The sequence below is a fragment of the Pleurodeles waltl genome, chromosome 7 (genome assembly GCF_031143425.1).
Source record: "Pleurodeles waltl isolate 20211129_DDA chromosome 7, aPleWal1.hap1.20221129, whole genome shotgun sequence".
Classification (NCBI taxonomy): domain Eukaryota; kingdom Metazoa; phylum Chordata; class Amphibia; order Caudata; family Salamandridae; genus Pleurodeles; species Pleurodeles waltl.
This window is the reverse complement of record NC_090446.1, coordinates 510946959-510971534: the sequence shown is the minus strand read 5'-3', so window position 1 is coordinate 510971534 and position 24576 is coordinate 510946959. Positions and strand designations below refer to the sequence as shown.

Genomic DNA, 24576 nt, shown 5'->3' with positions numbered 1-24576 from the left:
AGTGAACATGATATTTAATTACCTCCCTTTTTCCTACAACTTAAAGGTGACAGAGATAAAAGGGTATACTCATTGGATATTTATAGAACTCCCACCAGAGATGTTTTAAGGCATGAGCAAAGTGTGCAATTGCCCTGAGCCACCACCTTTCCCCCTGGGAAAGAGAACATTCTCTCTCCATCTCACCTGTTTTTATTTATGTATCTCAACCTCTCTCTTTCTCTCTGCCTGCTCCTATTTCTGACTGTCTCTTTTCACTCAGTATCCTGTTAAGAATTTTAGTTTGAACTGTTTTTCTGTGACCCTACATTTTTTGAAATTGTAACTTGCAATTCGATTTTGCTTGGCTTCATGCAGGCTTGGATTAGCAGAAAATGTGAAATATATTTCATAGTTATTGCGAGCATGTACCCCTCAAATATGTCTTGCATGGGCCCCACAAATCCTAAAGAATTGCACTGACTCCCTTCATTTCCCACCACACACAAGAGACTGTAGAAATTCTGAATCTTTGTAACTTTTGGCCCAACTGGTAAAGGTAACAAGGCTTCTTCTTTTGTCTATTAATAGCTAGGTATTGTCTACCAATTTTAATGCTTATGAGGGTTCAGATGATTCCTTTATCAGAGCTAATACAGGTCCACCCTGCAGTGGATATAGGGCCAGATGTAGCAAACCGTTTTACCCATTCTGTGTCTATGGGAAAATGTGTTTGTACATATGGCCCATAGTCTCTTGCTGGGATGAACAAAAAGGTGTCCCTTTGTATGAAAAGTGTAGAGTGACCACACTGTCAAAATGTAGGCTCACACCATTATCAATAATCTTTTTTACCATTTCAAGAAGGTAAAACTAGTTCAAACACTATTGATTCTAGAAAATATTATTTGATATATTGTACTCAGGTGATTTATTGATATGATGTGGTTTATTGTCTATTATTGAAGCATGAGAAGTTATGTCGTACTTGCTGTATATGGGATAAAATGCTTCATGTTGTATATTATAAGTATTTTGCAAGTCACAGAGGAGTTCACTGACCATATAGAGCAATGAGTTTGGAGGTTGAGTTCCTTTATAAGGTGTTTGGAACTCTGGGGTGACTTCCAATATCTTTATCCAGCACTGAAGGGGGCACTTTATTCCTTATTTTACATGGTCACACCATCACCTTTCCCACAAAGCACTCAAATCCTTGGTTTGTAACTCTTCAATATGAAAAAGAAAACATGTTTGCAAACATGAAGAATAAAAATAGAATATCTAATGCAAAATTAAACACATCAAAAAGATGCTAGACATTTGTTGCAAAAAATATTAGTCGGTTTAACTCAAGATATTTTTTTTTTTAAAAAGGCACATTAGCTTGAAATGTGTATCTAACTAATTATCTAAGGAGTGCAAATAATAAACATGTAGTCATAAATATTTCCTTTCTGCTTGTCATTATACAGCTAGAAAAACGTTTAAACTGTGGTGTTAATTATGCTCCGTGGCTTTCCCTGCCTTCCATCTCAGATGCTGGCTCTGTCAGCAGACATTGCATGTCAGAAATCAACCATAATAAGTTATTACAGTTGCACAACTATTTCATTTCTTTATAATAGGCGAATTGGTGTGTCACAAGTCCCCTGTTATAAGGAATTTAGAGACAGGTTTTTCTTCAGGGATTGTTGTATTCCGTGTATATAACCTTATAACGTTAGGACTGGGATGAGGACGAGGAGGTAATTACTTAATTTTTCTAATAGTTAAAAGTTAAACTATGGCGTGTCTCGAGGCAGAGGGCCTTATATATTGTTAGGACTAGGAAGAGAAAGAGCCAGACTTGAGTAATGAAGATTATTGGTAAATCACCAGGTTATTATGTCATGCTAATATTGTGAATTAAGTGAGGTTTTAATCCAAGTTTAAGAACTAAATATCTGGAGCTATAAACTTCATAGAACACTTGTCAGCTAGTTTGGCTCTGTGCATTTTCTTCATCTCACAGATATTGTGGTGACACGTGCATGGCAGTGCACATTCCCTAATATATACATCACTGCATCAACAGGGTTCTGTGCTTGGTCACCAGCCCCTGTAACTGCAATCCAATCACAAGCTTCTCTCCTTCTGTACTCTTTCATTTTATAAGCCAATGCCAGCATTATTAGTGGCCCATAATTCCACCACTGCCACTAACAGCAGCATCAAGAGTTCCAGACTGTGATGAAACACCGCACTTGTGATATTCTCCTAGGTAAATTTTGCTCAAATATGTGCAGGGAAAGTGGACCAGAATGTCAGGAAAAACTTGTAGTAAACACCGATTTACATGGTTATTTCCACTCAGGAATTACAGCTTATAATGCGGAGAAAATCCTGCACCATGGAACTGTCAACCCTTACGGAATTGGTTATTCATTGATGCAGGAATTTGTATTTGATCATTGTGTCACTCATTATGAAGGCTTGAGTGTTTTCTCTCACACCGCCTTTCACTTCATTACTCTGAGAAAGAGTGACAAAGCACGATACGATCACAAACCTGGTCCTCACTCACACTATCACAACACTATCAACGTGAGGCCACATCAGACATTCCATTCCATCCCGTTCAAGCACGCTCAGGAAGCAGTGCACTACCTGTCTGCAAATGCACTTCAGCATCTCATCAGGGGTATGAAGTGATGTATGCAAATGAATGCAATGTAGTCAGTGCTTAATTTGTGCTTGTTGTTTCCCGGCTGGAGCACCGGCACTTATTTCTGAGGGTCGGCGCTTAGTTTTCTGTCTTAAGCATTTACTGCGAGCAAAAGTCACGTGGGAAAGATGGAAGAAGATAACAACGAAAAGGCGTCAGAAAGGGGAAAAGCAGGAAGCTGCAAGAGTGAGCTGAAGGGGCAGGGAGTGGCTGTATATGCATTAAAGAGTCCTGAGATGGTTTAAGGATTACATTGCCTCAGTATTAAGTGCTCGCACTTTTAATTGCAGCAGCCGCATGTTTAAGAGGAGAGCTTTGAGCACCCGCACCTTTTTATTTACAAATTAAGCACTGAATGTAGTACACTACAATTATTTTTCAATTCTTGGTGTCCAACAGGACTATCACAGCATAGGTAAAGTCTTCCCAGCAGTTGATGAGAAACAAGACTACAAACTGGTGTCATTGATGGAAAACGGGACCTCCACCTGCATGAGATTCAGCCGCCATTTCAGAACATGTGACCCTAATGACATGGACATCACGGTGAGGATGGAATTTAAAGTTATCTGTCTTTTTCGATGCATTTATTATTACGATTTTGTGGGCACAGGGAACTCTTAAAATTTACACCCCGAAAAGAGACCTCAACAACATGCCCATGGGTGGATGGATTTCAATTGCATGAGGAAATGTGTCCCAAAATAAAGGACAAAACAGCATATACAAAATACAGGCAATTAAGTAGGGATAGGCTTAATAAGTGAGTTCTAGAGTGGACCAAGAAAAATGTTGAATTTTTTATTACAAAAATTCAAAATGTGCAATACAGAAATTGTATAGTGCTGATACATAGATTATTGCTGTGAAGATTCCAAGTAACAGGGATGTATAACCTAATAGGGAAAGTCAAGAATTAGTCTAAGTCCCAAATGAGCAGGAAAATCGATAAGAAAGTTTAACAGCATCCCTTTAGGACATCTCAAAAGACATAATGAAAACCGGAAATTCATCATGGTGTGAGCACAAAATGACAATTTCAGCAAATTAGAGCACAGAAAAATAGAGTCATACTGCCTTACCACCTAAGCACCATCTCACTACATAAATATTTATGAAACCCACTCTATGCTAATATCATCTGAGATGACAGAAGAAACTAGTTTCAAAACAGCATTGAACTGTAGTTAATGCGTCCATTTCTTACGATAATGGCATTACTCCTAGTCCTACTCCCTCGCCTTCCTTTAAACCAATGAGGCTTCGTGCCTCTCTCTAGACCCTCCCTACCCCTTTTAAACCCCCACCCCCCCCCCCCCACCCCTCCACCTCCTGTACAAAATCCAAGCCCAAGGAGCAACTCAGACTGTCCTTACTGGGGGGACGGGAGGGAACGGAAAGGAAGGCAAAGGAGTAGGACTAGGAGTAATGCCATTATCGTAAGAAATGGACGCATTACCTCCCGTCCCTCCCTCGCCTTCCTTTAAACCAATGAGACATAGCAAGAAACACACAGGAGACGGACATTGAGTTGCAAACAATTTATTAGAATGCACACAGACCACCAAGATCCTACCCCATAACCTCATAGAGGATATGACCCGGTGAACCAACACCGACTCCAAACCAACCAAGTCCGCCAGCCTATGATGCCGAACAAACGTTGAGGGAGAGGCCCAAGTGGCGGCCCTGCAAATCTCCACCACTGAAGTCCCCTGAAGCTCAGCCACCGTAGCCGCCATACCCCTGGTAGAACGGCCCTGAATCCCCGGGGGGGGGAAACACCCCTTTCAAGGAATATGCCAACAGAATCAAAGACCTCACCCACCGACTCAACGATGCCGTGGAAGGCTTCTACCCCTTACGGGCCGGACCGAAATTTACAAACAGCAAATCACCTTTAAGGAAAGGAGCCACCACACTCAGATACTGCAACAATGCCCTGCGCTCATCTAAAGAATGTAAACGAACCTCCTCATCCGAGGAGGGATTCGGACAAAAAGATGGAAGGATGACCTCCTGTCGAGCATGGAAAGAAGAATTAACTTTTGGAACAAAAGAAGGAACCGGAACAAGAACCACCCGATCCTGAAAAACTCTACAAAAAGGAAAAGAACAGGCCAAGGCCCCTAATTCCCCAAATGGCGGGCCGAAGTAATGACCACCAAAAATAATGTTTTCAAAGACAGATGGCGCAAATCACAGTCCCCCAGTGGTTCAAAAGGGGCAGCAGTCAACGCATCCAAAACTAAAGAAAGATCCCAGGAAGGAAAAGAACGTACAGGGCGAGGAAACAAATTAAGAAGCCCCTGAAAAAATCTAGGCATCAAATGACCCTCATCTTGTAGATTACGCCAAGGACCCCGAAATGCCTGAATAGCCGCCCACTGCACCCGCAGAGAAGCCACCGACAATCCCAATTGTGCACCATCCTGTAAAAACTGCATCACCTCAAATATAGACGAGCAGGTAGGATCCAAATTATGCCTGAAGCACCAAGAAGAAAACACCTTCCACTGCCTACCATATGAAAGTAAAGTGGAACGCCGTCTGGAAGCCAGCAAAGTAGAACTCAAAGCCACTGTTACCCCCAGACCCGTCAAACCCCGGCGTTCAACTTCCAGGCCGTCAAGTGTAACCTCCTCAATGACCCCATCGAGAGGCAAGGAAACTCCAGGGGCGACGGACAAAGAGGAAGAGGCCACATCCGGCCGGATGCCATCAGCTGCAGCAACGGAAACCAATTCGCCCTCGGCCAATGAGGTGCAATCAAGATAACCCTGGCCCCCAGATGCCTCACCCTCAACAGAAAAGACCGGATCAGCTGAAACGGCGGGAAGGTGTACAACAGGCCCCGTGGCCAAGGACACGACATCCCGTCCACCTCCCAAGCCTGTGGACACCGAAACCGGGAGCAGAAGCAACTGAGTTTCGCATTTTCCGGGGACGCAAACACATCCAACACCGGAAGACCCCAGAGACAAACAAGATGAAGAAACAACGACCTCCGGAGGGAGAAAAGTTGGGAGGAAGGAATCACCCTGCTTAGCAGATCTGCCCGAACATTGATCACCCCCCGAATGTAGGTAGGTCGAAGAGAAGGAACCCATTCCTGAGCCCACAAAAAAATCTCCCTGACCAGACTGAACAAGGCCCTCGACCTGGTCCCCCCCTGTCGGTTGACATAAGCCTTGGCTACTAAGTTGTCTGTCCGAATAAGAACCGCAACCCCCTTCAAGGGACACCTGGAAACTAATCAGAGCCAACAACACTGCTTTTAACTCGCGCCAATTCGACGACCGAATGGCCTCCAGCGGGGACCAAAATCCCTGAATCTGTGCTGACCCCATCCAAGCATCCCATCCTGAGAGGCTGGCATCCGTTGTTACCACCACTGGGCTCAGAGGAGACAAAAACACCCCTACCCGAAGATGATCGGACCCCAACCACCATCTCAACTCCCTGCGAATTAATCCTGACCCCGGAATCCTGGTCATCAGAGACCTAGACCCTGGTGTCCACCTTTTCAGGAACCAGTTCATCAAGCAAAGAAGATGAAATCGCGCCCAAGGGATCAGAAATATCACTGACGCCAAATGACCTTGCAGACGTAACCACAGAAGCACACGGGGGCAGGCTGCAACACGACCTCCCTCACCATGGACTGAAGTGCACCTAACCTCTTTTCCGACACCGTCACCAAACCGAGAAGAGTCTGAAACCGAGCCCCTAGAAAAACCAAATCTTGGGACGGGACCAAATGTGACTTCTCCCAGTTGATCAAAAACCCGTGGTTTTGCAGGACCACCAGCACCCGGGCCACCTGCCTCTGTAACAGGACCTGCGATGGAGCATGTATCAAGATGTTGTCTAGATATGGATGAATAAACACCCCTTCTGAATGCAGCAAAGCCACAAGGGGGGCCAGCACCTTCGTAAAAATCCAGGGAGAAGACTTGAGGCTGAAAGGCAGTACACAAAACTGATAATGATCCTGACCCACAGCAAACCTCAGGAACCGCTGAGAAGTCCTTGCCACAGGCACATGTAGGTATGCATCCTGCAGATCCAGAGACACCAGAAAGCCCCCCTGACTGACCATTGGAAAAATAGTCTGAATTGACAGCATGCTGAAATGTACCGTCCTGATCCAAGCATTCACCCCTTTTAAATTGAGCACCAGACGAAAACCCCCTGACACCTTCTGAACTAGAAACAAGACAGAATAAATGCCCTGACCCCTTTCTTCCAGAGGAATGAGGTAAATGGCCCCTTTTAAAAGCAAGTCCCGGACTCCGTCCAATAATGCCTCTCTCCGTGCCCCGACCGCAGGCAGAGGAGTGGGACACACCCCCGAATCTGGAGGCCCCACAACGAAATCGATGACGTAACCATCGGCCACAATGTCCAGCACCCAATGATCACTGACACTCGCCTGCCAAGCTGAAAGAAAGTGTATCAGCCATCCCCCAACCTGCCCTATGCCAGGCCACAGTGATTGTCAGGACCCCTTCTTGAACCCCCCCCCCTGGTTCGAAGGAGCAGCCCTCTTAGGGGAAAAACGTGGCTGAAAACGACGTTTCCTGAAAGAAAAAGGTTTTGCATCCATTTTGGGAGAAGAACGAGAATGCTTCTTCCACCCTTTGCTAGACGCAGATCCCCCTTTATAAGGTAAGGCCTGCTTCCTTTCCTTAAACGCCTTGGACAGCATTGAAGGCAATTGATCTCCAAACAAGCTACGACCTTCAAAAGGCAGTCTCAGGAGGGCAGACTTCTCCCCAGGATCGGCCTTCCAGGACCGCAACCAGAGAGACCTCCGGGCCCCAATCAAAGCCCCAGATGCCAGAGCTGAAGTACGGACCACATCTGATGATACATCCGCCAGCAACCTGGCCTGCTGCTCTATACCAGCCAGGAGCTCAGAGCACTCTGCACCTTCCTGAACAGCCACTGCCAGCTTATCAAAGTCCTGTACCAACGACTGGGCCACATAAGCAGAATATATACCTGCTCTCAGGGCCAGATTCTCAGCAGCAAAAGCCCTCTTGAGCCCCGAATCCACCTAACGGTCCGTGGCATCAGTAGGCACACAATCCTCCGGATTGACCGCCGTCTTGCTAATCAGGGTAGCCAAAATTGAATCCAGGCGAACAGAGGAAGGCAGAACATCTTCCCCTTCTAGCAAATAAAGTTTCTGAAGGAAACGTGGAACCTGAGCTTTATCCACATCCTTCCATTCCCGAAACACCATATCCTTCACTGGACCCTGAAAAGGCATGGCAAACTTAGAAGGCGTCTGATACTGCGGGAATAAGTGAGAGTCAGTGCTCGTAGGCTGAAAGACTGGAAAGCCTAAATTGTGCCGCACATGTGCCATCACCTCCCACATCTCTTCCCTGGAGACATATTTTCACCCAGAAGAAGTAGATGGAGCCTCCCCTTCCTCATCATCCGAAGAAGACCTTTCCGCAGCAGCAGAAGGATGTGATGCTTTAGACCTAGTAGGTCTGGCCATCCCAGCCTGGAGAGCCCTTGAAACAGCCACCTCTATCATGTCCTGCACCTCCTCCCTGGACATGAGTGGTGCAGCACCTCCCAGCACCTGGTGACCCCCAGAAGTAGGCATGGGAGCAGCACCCTCCTCCCCCGAGGAGGAGGAAGAAACAATCCTGCGACGTTCAGCCTGAACCTTTGGCATGGTACACCTAATCACAACTACCAACACACTGACCCCATCTACCAAATATATATGATACAGGACCTTCCCATAAAAAAAACCTGTAACCAATCAAAAAGGAACCCAAATAGTTAAAAATGCGGGCAGAACGCCCGTCCGACCGGTTTCCCGAAGTCAAAAACGTCAGCCGGCACCTCCGAGCGGCTCCGCGGGCTAAGGAACCGGAAATAGATGCCCCAGCCGCAAAAAGCCGACTTACCTCTTCAGCCGACTGCCAGCACGTGTCCTCCAAGCAGCCCCGCCTGCCTGTTGAAGACGCGACCAGCCAGAGCACACCTCGAGGGGCCCTGCGCCCCGAGGAGTGCCGAAATCGATGTCCCCCAGGCCCCGCCATGGAGGAAAGGAGAACAGGTAAGCCTAGCGTGGGTTAGACAAAAAAAACAGGAGGTGGTGGGGTGGGGGGGGGGGGTTTAAAAGGGGAAGGAAGGGTCTAGAGGGAGGCAGGAAGCCTCATTGGTTTAAAGGAAGGCGACGGAGGGACGGGAGATAATGAATGTAATACAGCAAGGAGGCAGGATAAACCCTGAAGTCTGTAAAAGTACTGAGCACATGCCAGAGAGACGCCTTCGACAACAACATAATTCGGACATAAACAAACATGTCTTGGCTTCACGATGTGCTTCATAAATATTAAACAGTGAAGGGGCAGGTTAAGGCATCCATTTCAAATAAGGTGGTGTTGAGGCCTAGTTGAGGCCTATTTAACATGTGCCACATTTCAAGGTTCCTTGTTCAATATCAGTACCACTGCATTTTGCGCGCACACACACACATGTGTAAACACAAGCAGTGATAATGCTTGTGTAGTTATGGTTAGGTCACAGTTTCCATTAAAAAGGCATTTTTTTTTTCTTTGCAACTTTGGCGCCATTCAACAAATCTGCACAAAACTTTCCAAAGATAATGCACATTCATGTTGATTGGGCTTCTGATGGCGTGTTACATGTGGATCCATTAAGTGGGGTCTAGAAAAAATGGGATACTAAAAGTGACATTTTACCATTTTAACTTCCACGGGATTCTCTACTGGTTTATACAGAAAAAATGGCTGAATAAAGTTACACCAAACTTGGCATGTAATTAGAACTTTACTCAAAGTAGTGGCTTTGCTTTGTGTGGTGTAAATATGTTCTGTAGTCTCAAATATATATAACTAAACATATTTATCTATACCTGCACAGTTTAAAAACGTACCCGCGCAGTAAAAATGTTGGGAAGTAATGTCCCTTCCAATGTAAGTTACAATATAGTGCTTGCGCTTTAGTGTTCTCAGATGAATGTAATGGCTTGATATAAATGTAAACATAAATGACAGCTTTCAATGGAAAATCTGATTTGCTCCTATTACATCCACTTTCTGCCACCTGTAGTGTGCCACAAGGCTAAATAGTGTGTGATGTGATTTTTTACCGCTGTACGTTTAGCCCCCAAGTCGACATTAATCGGCATACACTGTTATCTCAGTGACCACGTTGATTGCAACTCAAGCTCACTCGCCATCAGACTCTCTTGCTAATACATTTCAGAACATAAAACAATGTCCTTCAAGGAACATCCCCTGTGTCCACGCCACCTGAACACTACAGAGGGATCTTCCTCTAGGAAACTAAAGCAGGTTCAGAAAAGAACTTCAGCTAATATTCTCACAAAACCCTGAGAAAATCAAACACTACCAACCTACGTGTAAATAATCACTGAAATGTCAACCCTGCTACCAAACACCCAACTCTGTAACCTGACAATTTTAGGCTCACATTCGGCAGGGCAACTCATTCAAGTTTTATTTAAATATACTTTAAATAGTAGCTCTGGGTTTTGCAAATACTACAAATAAAACAAATAGAAAATAAAAAATCTTCTAACAGAAAAACACAAAGAGTGCATGCTATGGAGTAAAAGAAAATTGTAAACGATAATTATCTGAATACTAAAATAAAGCCTCACTAGACTAAAAAAAACAACTTATCTCATAAATATTGATAATATTAAACTAAATACTACAGTTGATTAGATTTATTGATCATGTATGTCAAAAGCAATATCCGAAATTCCGCCACCTAGTGTGCATTTTTAACACTGGCAGGAGCGGGTATTCAATATTGCTAATCATGGCCATGAACCATTTTTATATGGTCAAGCCTTTAACCTGCAAAATTAACAAAATTAAGGGTCAAAAGAAGTAGGATGAGGTTTAACGTCATTCTCTATCATCTTGTATCAGTGGCGTGCTACTGTAAGCAATGTTTCACTTTTATGTATGACTTTGACACAGCCGAAAAGCTTAAAATGCCTTCCTAGGGCAGAGTAATGCAGTGCAGTGATTTGTGCTTTGTTGCGTTACTCTAGATTTTTGGAGCCATTCAGAGCCATGCAAATTGGCTTTGCGTGGCTTCAAAAAACTGACTTATGGCTTGTGTTGCTCAAACTGTGTCATAAATATGGCTCTCAGTCTTTAACTCCCTTGGGAAAAGATTATTCCCCCAGCTCTCTCTTCCTAGCCAAGTCTTGTCTTTGAGAAAAAGGGTCTTTGCTTCCCATGAAGAGATTCGAAAAACCACAGTGGTTGGGGTCAACACCAATTTAAATTCCTATTTCTGACATTTATATAGCACTGAAGATCTCTTTGTGAGGATATATAAAGGTGGCTCTTGATTTGAGAGGGACAGACAGAGTTCACCTTGAAGTTCACTCTTACCTTCGTACCGAAGCTTTACCCTGTTGCATCCTCAAAAACATACAGACATACACAGAAGGGACGCTGCTGTAAAACCAGTTCTCCAGTAAAGCACACTTTCTAGCGCATAGAAGATTCCCATAAAATGGCAGTGTTACATGCCATGTAAAATCTGTTGTCCATCTGTAGCACCGACTGAACTGTGAGATGTGTGTCCCTCTGTATGTTGATAAAATTTTTCTGTATCCCCGCTCCAAACACTTCTCAACCCTTCCCAGGAAGATACCATGCGTGTGATCTTCGCCTATGGCACTGATGACACCATTCATTATCACTCAAGCAGCAGAGGAACGAAGTCAATCTATTTGCTGCAAGAGGACCCGCCATCCCGCCTGTCGAATCCGAGTACTTTTCTCACGAAAGAGTTAAGGATACGCAATGTAAGTTACATTATGATGGGATAAAGTGTTTGCGTCTAATCATGAGAGCCATGAAGTGTATCTTCATTACATATTGCTTGAATGTCCCAATGGATTAGGCGCTGGATATTTCTGTTGGTTATGATTGGAAGAATGTTAAATTTCCTCAACTCAAAATGAGGTAAAGGATGTGGGAGGTGGACATCCTTGGGAACCGCCAAACATCTTTATCAATCCCATCACTGCCCAGCCTTTAAAGTGGTCCTGGTACAAGGAAATGTTAAAAATTACTCTTGATAGATATTTTGATTGATTTTTTAATTTAAAATGTATCATTTACATTAATTATTATGTTTGGTAGAAAAGATTTGTTTGCAAACATGGTACATGAAATGCATCTATTCTTTCTTTAAATATGTTCTCGGACGAGATGTTACTTGTCCACGCCAGCAATAGAATATTTGAGGGAAAGTGCTTGTCAGAAATCCTCGGTTTAGAATTATTCACCGTACTAACACACCATCATGAATTGTATTAGTTTATTGATACTGGGGCGATTTTAATAAGGTGTAAGATAAATTGCTATTAAATCTGAAGTTGTAGAATAACTTTGCAACTGTGCTTGCCACATATCCCAGATTTCACCAAACAACAAAATACAATAAAAATGTATGGTTTATTATCAGCACAACGATGATCTCCTTGAGTTTCACGAAAAGTGTTTTTCTCTAAAAATTATTTTCAATCACATTTTTTTCAAACAAATATTTCATTTAGTTTTGTTCACTAACAGTTTTCAACCAAGGGATAGCATACTGTCTGTTTCAACCACTTTCGAGAAACAAATCCACCATAAATAGAAGACTACGTTTACATAAGAAAGAAATAGTCCTTATGTGGTTCTGTTGGAAGAAGAGCTCATCACAGTGTCGAATATTCTATCCACCAATGGCCAGGGTACAACAGGATATATCTTAAAGTGTCATCTATGAGGGAGACCATTAATTTGATCAATGGTTCGCATTCATATAAACATTGCACAAATAGAAATAATTGTTTTTTTTCTCTGACAATTTGTCTGTTTCTGTGTAGTTCTGCCGAACAATCGTGGTGTTGGAATGCATTTTCCTTTGCTTATCTCCTTAGTGAATTCATTGAACATTTTACAGCATTGTCTTGTCTGCTCTAAGACACTCGGATGTCATCAAACACAATTTTTATTTTTTCATCTTGAATGTGATGAAAACGCAGGCCACTTGCGAATACAGAAAGGTACAATGGGAGTATTTCCATCAGACCAGTGTCCATGGAAGGCAGGTAGGACTGAGGCACAGTCAACTGCACGGCAGGCTGAAAACCCTGGAATATCAAAACTCAGCTCATTCCCGCATGTGTGCTGTGCAAGAGCTTCCAAAACTGGAGAAAGATTCCACCTGAAGAACACTGATGTTCCTTTGCTGCACAGTCATCATGTGCATACCAGAGTAGATGCTGTGGACACCGTAGACAGGAAAACGTCATGACTGTCATGCACGTGCGTCCCACAGCAACAGCTGCCAGAGCCAATACAGGAGATCAAAACCACTCCAAATTGCTTACCCACACCAAAACTGCAACAACACTGCAACCTGTGGACAAACAGGACCAGATACTCTGCTGAGCCACAAGAATAAATGTTAAGGAGCCTCAGAACACTGCCAAAAGCATGGGAATCAGGCCTGCTACACAGAAGTCCCCCTTCTGCTGGGGCACATCACCTGTGGGCAGCAAGTAATGTGACAAAAACATAATCCGGACAATCATCTCTGAGGGCTACAGCACATTTCTAGCATTTACAGTCTACTCAGACTTCACTTCTACTGGAGCATTTCAGGTATGCTCTAAATGAGGATGACAGATATTTTCCCCTAGCAAGGGTTTAAGAGAAATAAACATCACAATCAATCGACATTCAATTAACAGTATGACCAGTTTAGCCACACAAGGAATGTCCAAGTTGGAAATAAAGTTAAAGGGTTTTATTACCTTATACTCAGGTTAATATAGATAATTCTCAAAACCAAGGTATAAAGATACAGTATCACCATAGGATCGCCCACATGACAAAATAAGTTTAGGCAAACTAACATTAAACTAACTAAACATTTACTAATGGCTATTCAGAAGAACCTGGTGCTTGGAAAGCAAACACTGACCAACTCTCATCAACATGAAGGCAACCTAAGAACCCTCTAAATAAACTAGTGAAACAAAGGGAAATCCTTAACTTACTAGATACCCAATTGACATGTGCTTGGTTCCAAAATACGGGGACAAAAAGTAAAAAGGAATAAAGTACAAAAATAATTTGAAAAAACGCCCTCTGGGGCAAAATGAAGCTCACCAAGGTTGAAAATAGAAAAAAGGGAAGGTGTCAGCATTTCAGAAGCATGGTCAGGAGTCTTCTTGTGGGTAAGGAAAAATCTAGTTTCTCTCAACAAGTATTAGGAAAGTACAGGGCAAGGGCAAAGAGGTCTGTACCTTTCAAGGGATCTCTTCTACTACTACTACTAAAACTCACTGGGAACTATAAATTAAAGTCTATGGTAAATGATGATTTGTCCATTGGTAATGCCAGAGGATTGAAAGATTTCATTGTCCAGTAATAGTACATCACATGACAGGCATCTGCAACATCAAGACAAGTTCCCAAGGCTGTCATGTAAAGAAGTCAAAAACGTCTATACCACATACATAAAGCATCTTTTCTCTCCTGTATGACTTTGCAACAAATTGTAAGTTGAGCCAATCTTCACATTCTCTATTTCTCGGTGTACCATTCTTATCGTTACTTTCTCAGACCCTCTATGAGTAAAATAATAGCACATCTATTTTGAAATTGACATTCACTGGGATTAACATCTGAAAAGAAATGACACGTTAGCAAAAAGAAAAACAGCTTTCTCATGTTCTGCAAAGTCTGAGGCCTAGCAAACCAATTTGGCTAAACTAAAGCGTATAGAATGAATATGGCACAATGAATTCATGTTAAGTAAAACACATATAACGTTGTAATGGCAAATCCATCATTAATAAATCTAGTCACTATACATGTTACAGTAAATTGCAGATACATTAACTTGTCAGTAAATATGATGGGGAACTACATTTTTCAACATTAGCATACATCATTTAAAATATTTTCATAAAGAAATTCATTATAGTTTCAGTGGAAACTAATTATATACATCATAAGGAAACATAGGAAATCAAAATAAATGATTATACTTGAATTCAAATGTCTATACTACATACATAAAGCATTGGACTATAGTGAATGCACCTTAGTATAGGCTTTCAGTGCACCACTTTACAGTTAACTTGTTAGAAATGTACACAATTTAATGTCAACATTGTGACATCAAAAGTAGCAGCCAAAACTCTGCTGCATCAGTCCCCCTCGGATGGCAAATCAAACCATCACATCAGATAACAATCTCTCATATCAATGAGACAGATCAAAATCTCTAAGGTTGAACCTGTTAAGATCTTCTGGGTTCCTCTAACTACTTAATACCACTGTAATAGATACTTCATCCATTCTCAAGTTAAAATTCCTCTTTTCTTCTCCCCTTCTCTGCTCTCTTCACTTTCATTTTCTTGTATAACTTTAAAGAACCAAACACAACTAGGGCACACAAGGCAGTTATCTGGTTTCAAGATGGTACCAATAATTCCACTACCTAGATTTCCAAACCATTTTGCAACTGCTGAAAAACCACTCTCTGTTGCTTCCCTGGCACCTGTTGCTTCTAACGCCCTCAAATCTTCATTTAGATCAGTCATATTCCCAATGTACTTTGTCAGTACCTTACTGTTTTCTGGTACAAAAGTGCATCATTGTTGACTTTCAGCGTCTTGCAGACTTCACCCTCTTTCGCAAGAAGGATGTCTAAAGCAAGACAGTTTTGTAAAACCATTGATCTTATGGCAACTATTTCAGTGTCGACTAGCAAGAAGACACCTGCTATATCTGTAGACAACTTATCTACAGTAGTTGACAACTTCCTTATCTTCAATCAATCAATCAATCAATCAGTAATTTGTTAAGCACGCTACTCACCCGGAAGGGTATAAAGGTGCTGTGGGGGGGTGTGGGGGCGCTACTGATTGATGAGCCAGGTCTTGAGGCGCTTCCTGAAAGTCGGGAGGTCCTGGGTCAGGTGTAGTTTGATAGGGAGGGAGTTCCAGGTTTTGGGGGCAAGGTGGGAGAAGGATCTGCCGCCGGTTGTGGTCCCGTGGATGCGGGGGACGTTTGTGAGAGCGAGGTTTGCAGAGCGGAGCTGGCGTGTTGGGATGTGGAAGTTGAGACATTTGTTGAGGTACGCAGGTCTGGCGTCATAGACAGCTTTACGAGCGTGGATCAGGAGTTTGAAGACGATCCTTTTATTGATGGGTAGCCAGTGGAGGTCTCTGAGGTGAGCTGAGATGTGTTTGTGGAGAGGGAAGCTGAGGATGAGTCGTGCTGAGGCGTTCTGGATGCGCTGGAGTTTCCTCTGGAGCTTGGCCGTTGTTCCCGCGTAGAGGGTGTTGCCGTAGTCCAGTCTGTTGCTGACGAGGGCGTGGGTGACCGTTCTTCTGGTTTCAACGGGGATCTATCTGAAGGTCTTGCAAAGCATGTGAAGGGTGTTAAAACATAAGGATGAGATGGCGTTGACTTGCTGGGTCATAGAGAGTGATGAGTCCAGTATGAAGCCGAGGGTGCGTGCGTGGGTGGTGGGTGTCGGGGCAGACCACCAGGAGTCGTCCCATGCTGATCTGTTGGAGCCGAAGATGATGATCTCGGTCTTCTCTGAGTTCAGTTTGAGGTGCTTGCTTCCATCCAGTTGGCGATGGCGTGAAGTCTGGTGTGGAGGTTGGTCTTAGTGGTTGCGGTGTCCTTCATGAGGGAGAGGATGAGCTGAGTGCCGTCCGTGTAGGAGACGATGTTGAGGCCGTGCGATCGGATGATGTTGGTGAGCGGTGCCATGTAGATATTGAAGAGGGTGGGGCTGAGTGAGGATCCCTGGGAGATCAGATCATTCAAGATCATTACTACAGATGGAATCATAGCACCAAAAATATTCCCTACAGTCTAAAGCACTGGCACCTCTCTTTTTTCAGGCATTTGACTTCTCATCCCACACTGGATCATCAAAATCAAAAATGTTCCACATGATACATCTTTGGAACAACTATTCCTAAGTAACATGTACCATACCATCCTTCTGGAAAACTAAAGTAAGCATGCTCTCCACAAATGAAATAAACTCCTGGAAATTGTTGGGTCCTGTCCATTCAACATAAATTTCCACCTACTCTAAAATTTTAATACGTCTGCACTCACTTGTCCCTAAACATTTTGTGTCTGTTATCGGCATGGGTCTATATACACATTGACCTCCTCCTGCTTAATGGGTTTCTTGTTTCTTTCCCTGATTTCTTTCAACTTCTACTCTCACTGCCTTTATTGTCTTTGCTCGTCTTCTATCTTCAACTTGTCCTAAAAAAATATTTTTCAACTGGGGTAAGAATACAGGTCAAATTATTTCTAAGGGCATAAACTGTACAACACATAAATGTAGGCTCAAAGAACCCTCCTACTGTCCCTATGCTTTTACCTTGGAAACTTTATTCAGATGGCTCACGATGGATACTTCTGAAAAGACAGGTTCATAATTCAAGTTATAATACTGGACGTGTTCCTGTTCAGATAAAAGACTACATGAAATACCATATGTCAAGGGAAGACTGTGATATGTAATTCCCTCACTAACTAATTCAGACAATGTACTCATAAAGCAGTTTGTAATAAGTATTTGAAGAAAGATCTCCTCTTGAACTATCTATATATAACTCCTTGTCATCTAGTGTATGCATTCTATTATATGTGGACACTGTAGAATTCAGGGCACTTGTTGATCTAATGTTTCCTGTTCTAGAAGGTGTAGGTAAGCTCAATCCAATAAGCAATGCAATCATCAGGCTAACTGTCACAACTAACACTCCTACGCAGATGTACCCAAGTTTACTACTCGTGTTCCTATTAGGCTCCATGAGTTCTTTAATTTCAGATTAGTAATCAGGCAAACAATTTAAAATGTAAAAATGCAAATTGAATGGCGGGAACAAAAATACCTACTGTCTTTTTCAGTCCTATTAGTCTTTGTGAGCAAAGCAAATAGCAAGCAATTGTCTTTCAACAAAGTTCAAAGATTAGTTTAAAAAATCTTAATCTTCTTGATTCCCCACAAGGTTAATCAAATGCCTCTAATAAAAGTTATGCACAATTTGAAATCACTAATAATCACATCCAGGTTATATTGTCTCAGTTATCAAGTGGCAATGAAATTTCAAGATTCAGTTCAGTCACAAGAACAAACTCAAAATGCTCAGCTGGTTACATATTGTTAAAACAAAAGGTTTCAAATTCCTTCTCCCAATGAATCAGTCAATCAATCATTCATTTGTAGAGCGCGCTACTCACCCGTGAGAGTCTCAAGGAGCTGATGGGGGGTGGGGGAGATGCTACTGCTCAAACAGCCAGGCCTTGAGGCGTTTCCTGAAGGTCAGCAGGTCCTGGGTCTGTCATAAGTGGATGGACAGGGTGTTCCAGGTCTTGGCGGCGAGGTGGGATAACGATCTGCCACCGGCTGTAGTCCTGTAGATGCGAGGAACGGTGGCGAGGGCTAGGTTTGGCTGAGCGCAGTTGACGGTTGGGGTTGCAGAAGGTGAGTCGTTCTTTGAGGTAAGCTGGGACGACGCTGTGAAATGCTTTGTGGGCGTGAGTGAGGAGCTTGAAGGTGATCCTCTTGTTGACGGGAGCCAGTGTAGGTCTCTCAGGTTGGCTGAGATGTGGTTGCTGCGTGGGATGTCGAGGATGAGGTGTGCGGAGGCGTTCTGTATACGTAGCAGTCTTTTCTGAAGTTTGGCCGTGGTTCCTGTGTAGAGAACGGTGCTATAGTCCAATCTGCTGCTGACGAGGGCCTGGGTGACCGTCCTTCTGGTTTCGGTGGGGATCCACCTGAAGATCTTGCAGAGCATGCGGAGGGTGTTGAAGCAGGATGATGAGACGGCGTTGACTTGCTGGGTGACAGTGAGCGATGAGTCCAGGATGAATCCCAATTTGTGTGCGTGGTTGGTGGGCGTCGGTGAGGTTCCAACAATGGCCAGCCACCAGGAGTCGTCCCAGGTGGAGGGGATGAGGATGAGGATCTCCGTCTTGTCCGAGTTCAGTTTCAGGCGACTACTCTCCATCCATTCGGCGATGGCCTTCATTCCATCGTGGATGTTAATTTTGGCGGTGGCGGGGTCCTTGGTGAGTGAGAGGATCAGCTGGGTGTCATCGGTGTAAGAGACAATGTTGACGTTGTGTAATCAGATGATGTTGGCTAGAGGTGCCATGTAGACGTTGAAAAGGGTCAGGCTGAGGGAGGATCCTTGGGGAACGCCACAGATGAGGTCGGTGGCTTCAGATTGGAAGGGAGGGAGGCGGACTCTCTGGGTTCTGCCAGTGAGGAAGGATGTAATCCAGTCCAGGGCTTTGTGGCAGATCCCTGCTTCATGGAGGAGTATGTGTAGGGTGTGGTGGCAGACGGTGTCGAAGGTGGCCGAGAGGTCTAGGAGGATGAGGGCTGCAGTTTCGCCTCTGTCTAGCATAGTCCTGGTGTTGTCGGTGGCGGCGATGAGGGCGGTCTCGGTGCTGTGGTTGCTGCGGAAACAGGATTGAGACGTGTCCAAAGTGTTGTTGTCTTCAAGGAAGTGGGTCAGTTGACCGTTAACAATCTTCTCGATGACCTTCACTGGGAAAGGGAGCAGGGAGATGGGCCGGTAGTTCTTGAGATCTCTTGGGTCTACTTTGGGTTTCTTTAGTAGGCCATTGACTGCGGCGTGCTTCCTGCTTTCCGGGAAGGTGGCAGTCTCAAAGGACCTGTTGACGATCATTCGGAGTTGGAGGGCGATGATGAAGCTTGCTTTGTTGAAGACGTGGTGAGGGCAGGGGTCAGATGGTGAGCCGGAGTGAATGGTGCTCATGGTTTTGATGGTATCATCGTCATTGATGTGGGTACCAGGAGAGCAGGAGGTTGGTGTGGCTGGGGTCCGGTGAGTCGGGGTTTGTGGTGACAGCGGCTGTCGTGGGGGTCGAGGTGTTGAAGTTGTGATGGATGTCTGTGATCTTGTGGTGAACGAAGGTGAAGAGGGAGTTGCAGAGGTCTTGCGAAGGTGGGGTGTCGTTTGAGCAGGACCTTGGGTTGGCAGTTCCTTAACGATGTTGAAGAGCTCTTTGCTGTGGTGTGCGTTGTTGTTGATGCGTTCATTGTAGGAGGATCTCTTGGTGGTCTGGATGAGCTGGTGGTGCCTGCGGATGGTGTTCTTGAGGGCAGTGTGGTTAATCTCTGTTTGTTCGGGGCGCCACTTCTTCCCGAGTTTTCGGCACTCCTGGTCGGATGCCTGAAGGTCGGCGGTGAATCAGATAGTCTTAGTGCTGGTGTGGTTGTTTGAGGGCTTCTTGATCAGGGCGAGGATGTTGGCGCAGTCGTCTATCCATTGTCTGAGGTTGTGGGCACCTGTGTTGGGGTCGGTGGTGTTGGGTGGCAGGGCTCAGGCGAGGGTGGAGATCAGTTGGTCTTCAGTGACCTTGTTCCAGCTGCGGCGGGGGATCTGTTGTGGGTGGTGGTGTGTGGTGGGCTTTTTGAAGGTTAAGTGGATGCAGCGGTGGTCGGTCCAGTGTAGTTTGGTGGTGTGGCTGGAGAAGACATGGCTGCTGGTGGAGAAGATGGGGTCGAGCGTGTGGCCGGCGGAGTGGGTAGGTGTTGTGATGAGTTGTTTGAGACTGAGGTTGGTGAAGTTGTCGAGCAGGGCTGCGGAGATGCTGTCATTGGTGTTCTCGAGGTGAAAGTTCAGGTCACCGAGGAGGATGCGGTCCATAGAAGCAAGGGTGTGAGCGCTGATTACGTCGGCGATGGAGTCAATGAATTGCGGCCGGGGGGTATGTAGACGAGTGTTCCTCTGAGGGTGGTGTTGCGTTGATGTGAATCTGGAAGTGTCAGTGTTTAGCAAGGTCGAGGGTGTCTTCGGTGTTGGTCGAGATTCTGATGGTGTTCCTATGGACTATGGTGATCCCTCCTCCCTGTCTGTTGGTGCGGTCTCTGCAGGTGATCTTATAGCTGTCAGGGATGGCTATGGCAATGTCGGGTTCCGAGGAAGGGTTTATCCAGGTTTCTGTTAGGAAGACACCCGGGGAGGATGAGATGAGTAGGTCCCAGAGTTCGATGGCGTGCTTGCGGACGGAGCAGATGTTGAGGAGGATGCACCTGAAGTAATTGCATCCAGTTCTGGCAGGAAGGGCGGCGCTCGGGGGCTGGTGAAGCTGCAGTTCTGGCAGGATAAGGGTCCGTGGGTGAGATTCGGGGTGGCTTAGAAGCAGGTGGCTGATCGGCCAACGTGGAGGGCGTTGGCACTGTAGCAGCGCCGGGGCAGCATGGGGATCGTGAGGGGCAAGGGGTCTGGTGCTGGACGCGGTGCAGGCGCTGACAGGTGCAGATGGGCTTGTCTCTGGCGCGCCAGCGGCGTGGGCGTGCAGCAGCCGCCATTAAGAAGGGGAAGTGGGAGGGAGGAGCAGCTGGGAGGGGAGACCGGTGGGCGAATGGGGGTTTGAGGGGGGCGGGGCCACAGGGGGCGCAGTGGTGGGACTAGGGAAGGGGGAAAGGGCAACAGAGTGCGAAGGCCGAGGAAAGGAGAAACGGCTAAAAAAGGAGAAAACGGTTGAGGAGAAGGTAAAAAGGCTTTAAGAAAAAGGAGAAAAAGGCAGAAAAAAGGAGACAATGAGCAGTGAAAAATACAAAATAAACAGACAGTCACAAGACAGACACAATACTTACGACATCACTAGACACCAGGGATGAGGCGCAGGCGGGAGCCTGGGGGTGGTGGAGGGCCTCAAACTCTCAGCAGCAACGAGGGCGGGGTAAAGGGCATGGGCGCATTCAGGTGGAGCTGCACTGTGTGGAGAGCCTCTCCTGATCAAAACAAGGTCAAGGGTCGCTCACTTCACCACGCAGTGGCCGCCATTAAGAAGGGGAGGTGGGAGGGAGGAGCAGCTGGGAGGCGGGAGCAGTGGGCGAATGGGTGTGCAGGGGGGCAGGGCCGTAGGGAACGCAGTGGTGGGACTAGGGAAGTGGGGAGAGGGCAACAGAGCACGAACGCTGAGGAAAGGAGCTAAAAAAGGAGAAAACAGTTAAGGAGAAGGCAAAAAGGCTTTAAGAAAATAATTTGCTGCTAAATATTTCCATTCTGGTGCTGCATGCATTTGACAAGGCACTCTCCTTTGCTTTGTCGTCTTTGTGTGTCACTGTCACTCTGACCAGACTCTCCAGTTTTGTCTGGAATAGTTGGGGGCACTTGCACTACTAGCACAGTTTGTTCACTTGGTCACTGATCTCCAGGCACTACCACTTTTGCTACAGCGCTAGATCCTTCGTCAGCATCTGAGCTTTGCACGGTTAGCTGTGTTTGTCTTAACTCTTCTGTACCAAGTGCTGCTGTTGACTCACTCATCCGCCCTCAGACCACCATTGTGTTGTTTCTGTTACTTGCTCATCCCCAACAGCTTGACTAACCTGTACCCTTCATCTCACTATAACCGGCCCTTCAGAGACAGGTGCTGTTTCATCATGGGTACATGGAACTTTGTGAGTATGTGCCCCATGGATCCAGTTAGGGGGACCAGCACACTTCACAACTGTTGCTGTTACCAGTACTATCTGGTAGGGACCCTTCCATTGAGGTTCCAAGCACGACTTCTGAATGTACTTCTTCACCATTACCTATTCACCTAGACATAGGTCATGGCACAGCTCCTGCAGCAGCTGGACTGAAGCTTCTCCAACCTGATGAGACACAGGCAAACCACATCAGCCAGTCCTTTGGAATAGTCGAGTACCATGTCATCTGTAATATTCACAAGCACATTTGCAGGCACAGCTGGTAATCTCATTGGACAGCCCATGATTATTTCCTGTGGATATAGTCATGTTTTCTCTTCTGGAGTACTGTGCAAGCTCATCAACACAAGAGGCAATGCATTAGGCCATTTCAATAAGGTGGAGACACAAACCTTTGCCAGTCCGGACTTCAAATTTCCATTTACTTGCTCCACCAATCCTGAAGCTTCTGGCCTGTACCTGCAATGTAGTATTTGCTCCACTTGTAATGCCGCACACAGTACCATCAGAAATCACTATTAACCCCTTCGCTGCCAGGCCTTTTCCCCCTCCTGTGCCAGGCCTTTTTTTGCCTATTTGGGGCAGTTCGCGCTTAGGCCCTCATATTTTTTTGTCCACATAAGCTAACCAAGCCAAATTTGCGTCCTTTTTTTCCAACATCCTAGGGATTCTAGAGGTACCCAGACTTTGTGGGTTCCCTTGAAGGAGGCCAAGAAATTGGCCAAAATACAGTGAAAATTTCGTTTTTTTTTTTAAAAATGGAAAAAGTGGCTGCAGAAGAAGGCTTGTGGATTTCCCCCTGAAAATGGCATCAACAAAGGGTTTGTAGTGCTAAACTCAGCAGCTTCCTAGCTTTCAGGAACAGGCAGACTTGAATCAGAAAACCCAATTTTTCAACACAATTTTGGCATTTTACTGGGGCATACCCCATTTTTGCAATTTTTTGTGCTTTCAGCTCTCCTTCCAGTCAGTGACAGGAATGGGCATGAAACCAATGCTGGATCCCAGAAACCTAACCATTTCTGAAAAGTAGACAACATTCTGAATTCAGCAAGGGGTCATTTGTGTAGATCCTACAAGGGTTTCCTACAGAAAATAACAGCTGAAAAAGAAAAATATTGAAATGAGGTGAAAAAAACATCAATTTTTCCCTACGTTTTACTCTGTAACTTTTCCCTGTAATGTCAGATTATGGAAAGCAATATACCGTTACGTCTGCTGGACTCCTCTGGTTGCGGGGATATATAGGGCTTGTAGGTTCATTAAGAACCCGAGGAACCCAGAGCCAATAAATGAGCTGCACCCTGCAGTGCGTTTTCATTCTATACCGGGTATACAGCAATTCATTTGCTGAAATATAAAGAGTAAAAAATTGCTATCAAGAAAACCTTTGCATTTCCAAAAAGGGCACAAGATAAGGTGCTGAGGAGCAGTGGTTATTTGCACATCTCTGAATTCCGGGGTGACCATAAAAGCATGTGAATTATAGGGAATTTCTCAGATAGATGTCTTTGTTACACACTCTCCTATATTTGGAAGGAAAAAATTTAGAGAAAGACAAGGGGCAATAGCACTTGTTTTGCTAATCTATGTTCCCCCAAGTCTCCCGATAAAAATGATACCTCACTTCTTTGGGTAGGCCTAGCGCCCGCGACAGGAAACGCCCCAAAGCGCAACGTGGACACATCCAAAATTTTGGGAGAAAACAGAGGTGTTTTTTGCGAAGTGCCTACCTGTAGATTTTGGCCTCTAGCTCAGCCGGCACCTAGGGAAACCTACCAAACCTGTGCATTTCAGAAAACGAGAGACCTAGGGGAATCCAAGGAGGGGTGACTTGCGGGGCTCGGACCAGGTTCTGTTACCCAGAATCCTTTGCAAACCTCAAAATTTGGCTAAAAAAACACATGTCCCTCACATTTCTGTGGCAGAAAGTTCTGGAATCTGAGAGGAGCTACAAATTTCCTTCCACCCAGCGTTCCCCCAAGTCTCTCGATAAAAATGATACCTCACTTGCGTGGGTAGGCCTAGCGCCGGCGACAGGAAACACCCCAAAGCGCAACGTGGACACATCCTAAATTTTGGAAAAAAACAGAGGTGTTTTTTGCAAAGTGCCTACCTGTAGATTTTGGCCTGTACTCAGCCGGCACCTAGGGAAACCTACCATACCTGTGCATTTCTGAAAACTAGAGACCTAGGGGAATCCAAGGAGGGGTGACTTGCGGGGCTCGGACCAGGTTCTGTTACCCAGAATCCTTTGCAAACCTCAAAATTTGGCTAAAAAAACACATGTTCCTCACATTTCTGTGGCAGAAAGTTCT

At 45.1% G+C, this 24576-nt stretch overlaps 1 protein-coding gene across 1 annotated transcript in view; it reads left to right on the top strand.

The window, feature by feature from the left end:
• The window catches only part of LOC138304282 (putative DBH-like monooxygenase protein 2), a 312423-nt gene that overhangs the window by 33561 nt on the left and 254286 nt on the right, over positions 1-24576 (top strand). The window contains exons 2-3 of the mRNA XM_069244214.1: positions 3086-3232; positions 11376-11537. Coding sequence (XP_069100315.1) covers positions 3086-3232; positions 11376-11537 — 309 coding nt within the window. The remainder of the gene's footprint in view (positions 1-3085; positions 3233-11375; positions 11538-24576) is intronic.